General features: G+C 47.8%; 1 protein-coding gene across 1 annotated transcript; it reads right to left on the bottom strand.

Moving 5' to 3' along the window:
* Positions 1 to 2653: 2653 nt before the first annotated feature.
* Positions 2654 to 5272, bottom strand: LOC123135147 (uncharacterized). The gene is made up of 2 exons (XM_044554244.1): positions 3957 to 5272; positions 2654 to 3024 (listed from the first exon to the last, which is right to left on the bottom strand). Exons 1-2 carry the CDS (start codon positions 5226 to 5228, stop codon positions 2869 to 2871), a joined length of 1428 nt encoding a protein of 475 aa, XP_044410179.1. The 5' UTR covers positions 5229 to 5272; the 3' UTR covers positions 2654 to 2868.
* Between the last annotated feature and the right edge of the window lie 4318 nt (positions 5273 to 9590).

Below are 9590 nucleotides of genomic sequence, written 5' to 3'. Positions count from 1 at the left end.
CAACTAAATCAACTAGCCTACTAAATCAACTAAATCAAAATGTTCTAAGTCAACTAAATTAACTAAATGAATTAGCCTACTAAATCAACTAAATCAAAATGTTCTAAGTCAACTAAATCAACTAGCCTACTAAATCAACTAAATCAAAATGTTCTAAGTCAACTAAATCAACTAGCCTACTAAGTCAACTAAATTATATCAACTAAATCAAAATGTTGCATATGAGAAGGAGGGAGAAGGAGGGCGACTCGAGGAGGGAGAAGAGAGTATGATGGAGGAGGAAGGCGGAGCGAGGAGGGGCCGGCCAGCAGCGAGTGGAGAGGGAGGACGGAGGAGGAGGCCGGTACCGAGTCCAGCAAGGAGGAGGAGGTGACGGCGCGCGGCGCAGACGGAGGAGGGGAGACGGGGGCGCGCGGCGCAGACGGATCGGAGAGGATTTTGAGTGGCTGTGTGTGAGTGGATGCGAAGGGAGGAGATGAGGGAGATGGATGGCTTAGCAGTAGCGCTCTTCAGGAAAAGACGCTACTGCTAAGCTACCTAGCAGCATCGCCTTTCACAGTAAAGCGCTACTGCTATGTGTCAGCATGCAAAAATAGACTTTGTTTAATATATCAAAAACACATTGATCATCAACGATCTTTTTGTGTACAATCTGATTTGACAATATGAGTCCTCACCGGTTTAGGAACAGGTGAAGACTCATATTGTAGCCACAAATTCTACACATAGAGTTCAATGAAGATCAAGTACTTGTCAAAGTGTGAGAAGTAACATATTTAAGGTGGTAGAAACTCTCTTCACGGAGCGAGGTGGGACTAAATTTTTGTAGGAAACTTAGCAGTAGCGCTTATCCGAGAAATGCGCTGCTACTATGCCACGTAGCAGTAGCGCGCATCAAGCTAACGCATTGCTGCTATAACTAGCCTCGCGGTGGCCTCGTAGGAATTATAGCAGCAACGCGTCTTTCGGGTGACGCGCTACTGCTATATTTGTCTCAGCAGCGAGTTTCGTCTGTACGCGCTACTGCTAGTTAGCAGCAGCGAGTTATTTTGAAGCGCGCTGCTGATAAGATTCTGTGTGTAGGCTTTTCCCTAGTAGTGGTAGGTCTTCCAGCGGAGCGTCTGCGGGTAGTTCTGCCGGTCGAGGGTCGTCGGTTGGTCCAAAGTCGGGGCCTTTGTGTAGGCCTCGGGGTTGTCTGGTTGTAGGGCGGCGGCTCTGGTGGCGGGAGGTGCGGCGTTTGCAGGCGGAGCGTGTGTCTCAAGTGCGGGCGGGCAACCATGGCCTCGCCGGTGGCGTGGTTGCGGGTGGTTGACGGAGTTAAGGTGCGACGTTGGGGTGTGGGCGTCGGGGTACACCACTTGCCCAGTCCTCTGACTGGCCGACGGTGGCGGCGGCAATTGACGTCGTACCCTTCCTAAAGGCTCCGTCGCGGCGTTCCCACTCTTACCGCCTTGCTCCGGGTGAAAACCTGATCTTCACGGATCGGGCGGTGGCGACTATCCATGGTTGTACCCTTCTTGGAGGCATCGCTTTGGAGGCCTGGCTTCGTTGTTGTCCGGTTCACCTCTCTATTGTTGTCGGTGGGGTGGTGTGTCGGTTCCCGGCACCTTTGTATCTTGCCTTGGGTGTGTGCGTTGTTCGGTCTCTCGGTTGTAATCGGTGATGGTGCTTTATATATAAAGCGGGGGGAAACCCTTTTTTGGTAATGACCGCCCAAGGATGAAACAAATCAATAGCAAATTAAGTTGGTGGCAAAGATACATCACTAAGCATCACATGATCAAAGAATTTGATGTGCCATGTTCCTGTCTTCTGTGGATCAGCACATCAACAGACCGAACCAATCAAACTTCAGTATCTCAGGATTACTATGAAATGTGGATTCCTTAGGAAATATTTCTATATGATTCAATCCTATGAATCAAACGACCAATGTAGAAAAAAAGAAACCCCAAGAATTAAAACCCTTCAAAAATCCTATGAAAATTCTTCGAAACAAAGAGGCCCTTAACGGTGTAGTGGGTGACTCATAATTTGGTGTGGCAACATTTGCACCAGGTAGAAAATCTTGTATTTCATGCTCGCACCAAGTATGTTGGCCGAAAAGTCATCTATTGATGTTGTCAGTGGAGTCCCTCGTCCATCCATGTATGAATAGCGGTATCCCCCATTTTGGACAGTGAAGAGGTAGTCGAGGCAATTTGCATGTATATTTGCGTTCGGCTTTGCTACTTTCTTTCTAGAAAAGAATGTCCGCGGAAGGGAATAGTCTAAGTGACTATGACTTTGTGAGAGAAAGGGTTGCTAAGAACCTTCTTCACAGTCGGTTCATTCCTTCTAAGGTCATGTTGCAAATGGCTTCACGAAAGCCTTATCATAAGAATTTAAAATAGTTCCGGTGTGATCTCAACTTATCCAAGTTGTGAGCGAGAGAGGTTATTATAACATGCTAGAAAATTTTGTACTTCTTGATGTACATGGGTGGTTACTGGTTAGAGATGAAATAAAATTGTATTCTTATAAGACCAAAGGCTTGTTGATCAAGATTGTAAGAAACGTAAACTTTGCAAGCTAGCCGAGTCTAGTGATCCCTATTGATAAACAATTTCATGATCTCTATGAAGGTTGGAACACCTCAACCTAGCACCAAAGTTTATAGTGACACCCGCAACTTGGACACTGATGACTCGCGCCTTGCCGTATGACCGCTCACCACAAGAGTATACCCATTCAGTACCAACCCATTGAGGGCGTCCTCGGCATCGCCCGACCTTTCCATTGTCATCATTGCCATGGTAACACATCCTGCCCCAGGAGAGGTCACCTTAGCGGTCGAAACTTTGCCATGCTTGCTGAAGAAGCGGCGCATCAAGGAGCTATCCATGCCGACACACCCGGAGGATGGTTTTGCACCACGAAGCTGAAGGACTCCTTGGACTGTTCTGGTCGTTTCTCCTTCCGGATAGATCTACTTCCTATTGTTGGATGATATGCCTTTGGAGCCTCCAGCCATTCTTTAATTACCTTAGGAAAAAAGCAAGGTTGGTTATGGACCATGACGGCTATGATACCAAACACACACACATGCACGCAAGTATGCCTACATAAGTGAGTCGAAGTTCATCAAATCATCATTTATGAAGTATACGATATGATCTTCTAGTTGTTGTTGAAAATAGTAAATTTATATTTCAAAAAGGGAACAAATATATAGGACTAGCTTCTTTATTTTTTGAAAGGGAGGTTAAAACCCCTCTGCGTGATGCACAGAACAATCTTTATTAAAGTTGGTTTAAAGGCAGCAAGACTAAATCCAACAACAAGTAGAGCACAAAACATGAACAACTACGACAGACCCGCATTACAAGATGTGAAATTAACACCAGTAACTAAGTTCTTTGGCATCCATGCCTTCAAGAAGGGATAAAATCCCTCGCACTGCTGCGTCAAATATATATGACTACCTAATGATGGCAACGCACGTCAACCTTAAGTATGCATGCCATGTCAGCACTTCTCATGTAGTCTTAAGCTCCGTGTACTGTAGAATTAGCGATCTCCAAAATATGGTGCAATGTGGTGTCAAAGGAACTATCTGGTCTTATCAATGTCATCCCCTTCGGCGAGCTCCTGGCTCAGGCTCGACGGAGGCGCCGTGGCCAGCCAAGTCGCCTTTGTCTCTTCCTCCGCTGATATCTCTCTGGCACCGCTAATTGTCTGCATGTCTGGGAAATACAACCTCTATTTCTATCTTAATATAAGATGTTTTGCCAGTTCGATTTTGGAATTGAACTTCCAACAGAGGTAGTAGTAAGCATCGGTTCCGAAAGATTAATTTTCTGGTGATGGGTTGATTAACTTGCAAGTGAGTAGTGATCACCCAATATACGTGATGAGATTGTACAATAATGGTGGAGGCTTCAAGTTGAACAAATGGTGAGCTTGGCTGTACATACCTTAACTGGAGCAATGCGAGGCTGGGGCACGAGCCACATACCCGCGTCGTTTTTATGGCTGCTCCATTTGTGCGGTAGGTATTCCATGAACTTGGTTTTGTCGTTGATGAGGTTGTACCTGAAGACGCCAAGCGGCGATGACATCGAGGAGCCGTGTTCTCTGGACCACCGTAAGAAGAAGTAAACGCACCCGGCAATTATGTTGTCCTCCCTGTCACAAAATCTGGCAGCGTCCACTGCAAAGCTGCTTGGGAACCCTAGAAACATGACACGATCCGCGAAGCTCAAGCCGTCCCTCCTTGCCCACCGCACCGTCTGTCTACCATCTACGCCAATCTCTTCCACGAGGGAGTGCACCAAAACGGCCAGTGTGAGCACCTGGCTACTGGTGCTCTGACGATTTGAGAACCGGTGGCTGGGCGAACGGACCAGGACGGACACTCGCAACAACTCGCCATGGGACTCTAGGACGTGGCTAGTGTCAAGACGCCAATCCAAGGCCATGAACCCGTGGAATCGCCATGACGCAGCACACATCTCGTCGTTCTCAATGACACTAGCATGGAAGCCGCCGGCCGTCGTGGGCACTAGGAGGTGCCAGATATCATTGCTATCGTCCCCGTCCACACACACCAGGATCTTGCCATTATGGTACGCGGCGAAGCAATGATTGTTTTCGAACGCTATGTTGTTCCTCCCCAGCCTGAACCCTCTCTCGACGACTGTCCATGCGGTATGGCCGGGACTGAGGATGGCCGCTCGGAGGTTGGTGGACGTCGTTCCTTGCTGATGGTTGTCGTCAGATTTGGAGAAGTTGTAGAGGAAGACAGTGCCGTCGCCGTAGACGATGCCGCGGGACTTATCCCTCATCTTCCGCTTATCGGCGTGCGGGAAGGGCGGCAGGGGGATGGCCTCCCCGGTGAGATGGTCAACGAGCCTAGGCCCGTCCCGTGTGCTGAAGAACCAGTCCGCCGTGCCGTCGGCTCGCGCTACCCACCCGAGCTTGTGGAGGGTCACGGGTACCTCGGCATGGTAGCTTGTCTTGGAGAAGACACAGCGGAGCCTGATAACGGAGAAGCGGCGACCAGACGGCGGGGCGACGAGCCAGGGCAAGAAGTCTGGGCGGAGCGATGCCGTCTTGGGCAGCGACTCCCGCCATGATGTGCAGACGGCGTGGAAGCGGATAAAGTCGGTGGGATCGTGCAGGCGGCCGGAGACGACAGCGAGCAGCTCCGACGGGAGGTCCGCCCAAGGTCGCGGCGGCGCAGGCATGTTTAGACGGGTTGAGTTGCTCGATCGGTCTGGTTGTACGTGAGAAAGATCGATCCGGGCGTGGCTGCTAGTGCTAGGGTTTCTAATGAGACGCGGCCATGCATGGCTGCATGCACGCAGATGCTGGCCGTTGATTTTATTTTATTTTTGACATGCTGGATCTGCTACGCCGTGAGAAAAATATAAATGAGCCCGTGTACCCATCGATGGATCGGCTACGCCGTTAGAAAAATCTAAGACTCACACGCAGCGTCTACGGTTTTCTAATCTAACGAGCCCGTGTACCCATCTAGGGTGGAGCAGAACATATGCGGCTAAAATACAAATGTTTTTTTAGGACAGCTCATACATATATACATACACACATCCCTATGAACACATCACTATCGTACCTCTATGAGCATTTTCAAAAGACTGAGTCGTCACATCATTTTGAGATTCACCAAGATGTTATACATGCCTTTAGAGTCGATGGAAACGTCTCCTCACATTAAACGCACATCACGGGAAGACCTGACATAAATGCAGAAAAATACGAGCACCGATATTAAGTCTAGGACTTGAACTCTACTGGGATACCAATGTCCTAACCATCCAACCACAGGTTGATTCGCCATAAATTATGTATACTGATATATAATGCCCCGTATAACCAAGGAAACTGATTCTAAACAGCCGGATGTAAACAGCTGCACGAGCGACTGCCTCGTTTGTCGCTTGATCCTTCTCCATTATACGGTGCGGTGGTCCGATGCGTGAAGGTGACTGCAAGAGCGACCGCCTCGTCTGTCGTTTGACCCTTCTCGATCATATAGTCCGTGGCGACAGGCAGTGGTGTAGCTAGGGGGTGGACAGGGTGGTCCCTGGACCACCCCGAAGTTTTCCCCATAGCCAATATATAGGGTAGAAAAATGGATTTTTTTTGGAAAAAAACATAGAATTACATGATAAGTTTCACTGTTGGACCACCCTGGCTCACCAAGCTGGCTATGCCACTGGCGACAGGACCTGTTCGACGCGTGAACGTGACTCTCTAGAAACATCCTCCACCGCTCAGAGCCTTATCTCCGGCGAGCAACCAACTCAATCCACGCGACACCTCGTGTCTATGCTGCTATGAGTGGATGCCTCTAGTGCGGTGACCCTGGTGAGAATCAATGCTGTGAGCGGACTCCTCTGATGCCATGAACCGGCGAGATCTATTGCTCCGAGGTGGCACCACCGCAGCGGCACGGTGTTGTGACGCCATGCTGCAAGGTGACAGGGGAGGCGCCGTGAGTGTTGTGACACCGTGGTACAACCTATGTTGTCAGTGCCAGTCACGGGTGGTGCATAGCGTCGTCTATGCTACTCCATGGGGATGCTACAAGGCCATGCTGCGAGCATGCGATGAGCCGACGACCGAGCAATTGCTGCTGCAAGGATTGTCGGCGATAAGCCGAGGTGATGCGGCGAGTGGGGTGGGCAGAGCTGCTGCTGCCACGGCTGTCGGGATGCTGCGTGGCGACCGTCAGTGTTGATGATGTTGTGATGCTACGAGGCCGTCGGAGTTTCTACGACGGGCGGCGTTGCCGCAAGCCAATACTACGAGGCCGCCGGAGTTGCTTCAATAAGGGGTGTTGCCGCGAGCCGATCCTGAAAGGCCGCCGGAGTTACTTCGATGGGTTGCGTGGCAATGAGCCAATGATGAAGCCGCCATAGTTGTTTTGATGGGCGGCGTTGCCGCGAGCCGATGCATTTTTGAAACCCGGCACGTTGAAACCCGTCAACAAGCGCGCGTGCGGGCATTTTCTATAAAATGATATTTTGTGGCAAGACCTTTTTTTGACAAACAGAGGATATATGTATGATTAAATAAAAAGTAAGGGTTCTTTTTGTAAAAGAGCATGCCACATCAGCCCCTCATAGTGGGTCCCAGCGGTCAGGTTCACCGTCAATACGCGTTTATACGTGATTTAGACCGTTTTGCAACAATTAGACTCTTCTTGCAAAAGAAATGACTAGTGATATCAATGCGTTACAACGTGCCGAAGTTTGGTACTTCCATGCAATTAGCTCTCCTCGCGAAGGCCATGGATAGGGTCTCCTACTCTTCATCATTCAATAATGCAGCGCCAAACAGGCAGCCAAGGGGGTCCTCCGGACTGTCGCGGTAGCGATGCACGAGGTGGCTAGGCAGAGTACAGCAAGCACCGAGGAGATCAGAAAGCAGTCTGGGCCGTGAGGTAAGAACTCAAATCTCTGGCCAAAACTCAAGACTGCATATCATATGTACTGGGTACAATACAATCATGCATGATATCTTGCCTGTCGTCACCAGATCAAATCCTTTGATTGGCCATGTCATGTCTTCTGCCATTCTGTGTTGCGCGTACGTACCGGCAACCTCACCATCAAGCTCCATTAAGTGCAATTTTCTTTTATTTCATTCCATGCATGAGTACATTTGTTTGTTGCCATACTATTGTTTACCACACCTCTCCTATGGATTGAAGCGACTGAGAGCCTCAATGATTTTATTATAATTTTTAAACTTCTTGCTATGTGGATGAATCAACCTTCTTGCCTGTTTTTTTTTAACTTGCGTTGTGCCTCATGTCATGTGTTAGCAATCCTTCTCGCAAAAACAAAAAAAGTGTTAGCAATCCAAGTAACAGACAACAAACATCCTCATGCATGCCTCGTTTCCGCTAGAGCAACACCAATGCATGCATGCATGAACCACTTTCACGTGCTCCGGTCCAATCCAGCGCATCTCTACACATGCATGCATGATGTCTTGGTCAAGCCTCGTCACCAGATCAAATCCTGCGATGCATATGATGCACGTGCAGAGTGGCTAATACCACACAAGAAGCACTTTTTTAGATAAGCACACAACAAGCACTAGATCCAGTTGCATGTAATCTCATACTCCCTCCATTCCACAATGTAGTGCCTATAGATTTTTCTGAAAGTCAAACTTTACCAACTTTGACCAAGTATATAGAGAAAACTATCTACATCTACAATATCAAACATGTACATTCTGAAAATATAACTCACGATGTATTCAATGATGTGCATTTGGTATTCTAGATGTACCTACTTTTCTCTATAAATATGGTCAAAGTTTGGAATGTTTGACTTATGCAAAAATCTATAGGCACTATATTATGGAACGGAGGGAGTACAGTATAAACTATGCTAACTTCTTCTATGAGACACATTTTTTCGATGATTTTATGAAACAACTTGAATGTATGGCATAATTATTATCGTTCTAGGCCATTGACTTCCCATGCATGCAAAGTATTATTCCATCTGTAAACTAATATGAGACCTTTTAGATCACTAAAGTCGTGTAAAGAACAATGGGGGCATCCAGTAGGGGTATCATGGGTGCATGGCACCCCCTCCAAATGTAATCGAATCGGTATATATAGGCGCTCATTCCCTCGATGTCTCGCCCAAACTAGGCTGCCTCCAAGGCCCAAACTGGCGCCCAACCAGGCCAGCGACCTCTCAGCTCGGCTTTAGCGATGGGAGAAGCTACGCACGACGTCGAAACGCTTGGGAATCGCCAGATGAAGCAAGAAGCTGGCTACGGAAGCTTGATTTGTGAAGTTTTGCAAAGTTGGAAGAGATCAGAACACGCCCTTAGTCGGGCGGGTGGACTAGGAGTGGTTCCCTTTCTATCTTGGTTCTGGGTGAAACTTTAGTTCCTGGAGAGAGATCAGGCCAAGTACGAAACAAATCAATCCGAGCACTGTACTGTATTGAACGAGCTAGAAAATCTTTAGTCATAAGTCAAAAGTGCATTTTTTTTGGCGAGCAAAGTCCAAAGTGCATCCGTATGTACAATGACACATGCATATCATATCTTGGCGATCGTCACCAGATCAAATCACTTGATGCACCTGTTGGAAATATGCCCTAGAGGCAATAATAAAAGTATTATTATATTTCAATGTTCATGATAAATGTCTTTTATTCATGCTATAACTGTATTATCCGGAAATCGTAATACATGTGTGAATACTTAGACCACAATATGTCCCTGGTGAGCCTCTAGTTGACCAGCTCGTTGTGATCAACAGATAGTCTTGGTTTCCTGACTATGAACATTGGATGTCGTTGATAACGGGATCACATCATTAGGAGAATGATGTGATGGACAAGACCCAATCCTAAGCATAGCATAAAAGATCGTGTAGTTCGTTTTGCTAGAGCTTTGCCAATGTCGAATATCTCTTCCTTAGACCATGAGATCGTGTAACTCCCGGATACCGTAGGAGTGCCTTGGGTGTATCAAACGTCACAACGTAACTGGGTGACTATAAAGGTGCATTACAGGTATCTCTGAAAGTAGCTGTTGGGTTG

Source organism: Triticum aestivum, chromosome 6B (assembly GCF_018294505.1).
Source record: "Triticum aestivum cultivar Chinese Spring chromosome 6B, IWGSC CS RefSeq v2.1, whole genome shotgun sequence".
NCBI lineage: Eukaryota > Viridiplantae > Streptophyta > Magnoliopsida > Poales > Poaceae > Triticum > Triticum aestivum.
Note: the sequence above shows the minus strand (reverse complement) of the source record. Positions and strands in the feature narration are given on the sequence as shown.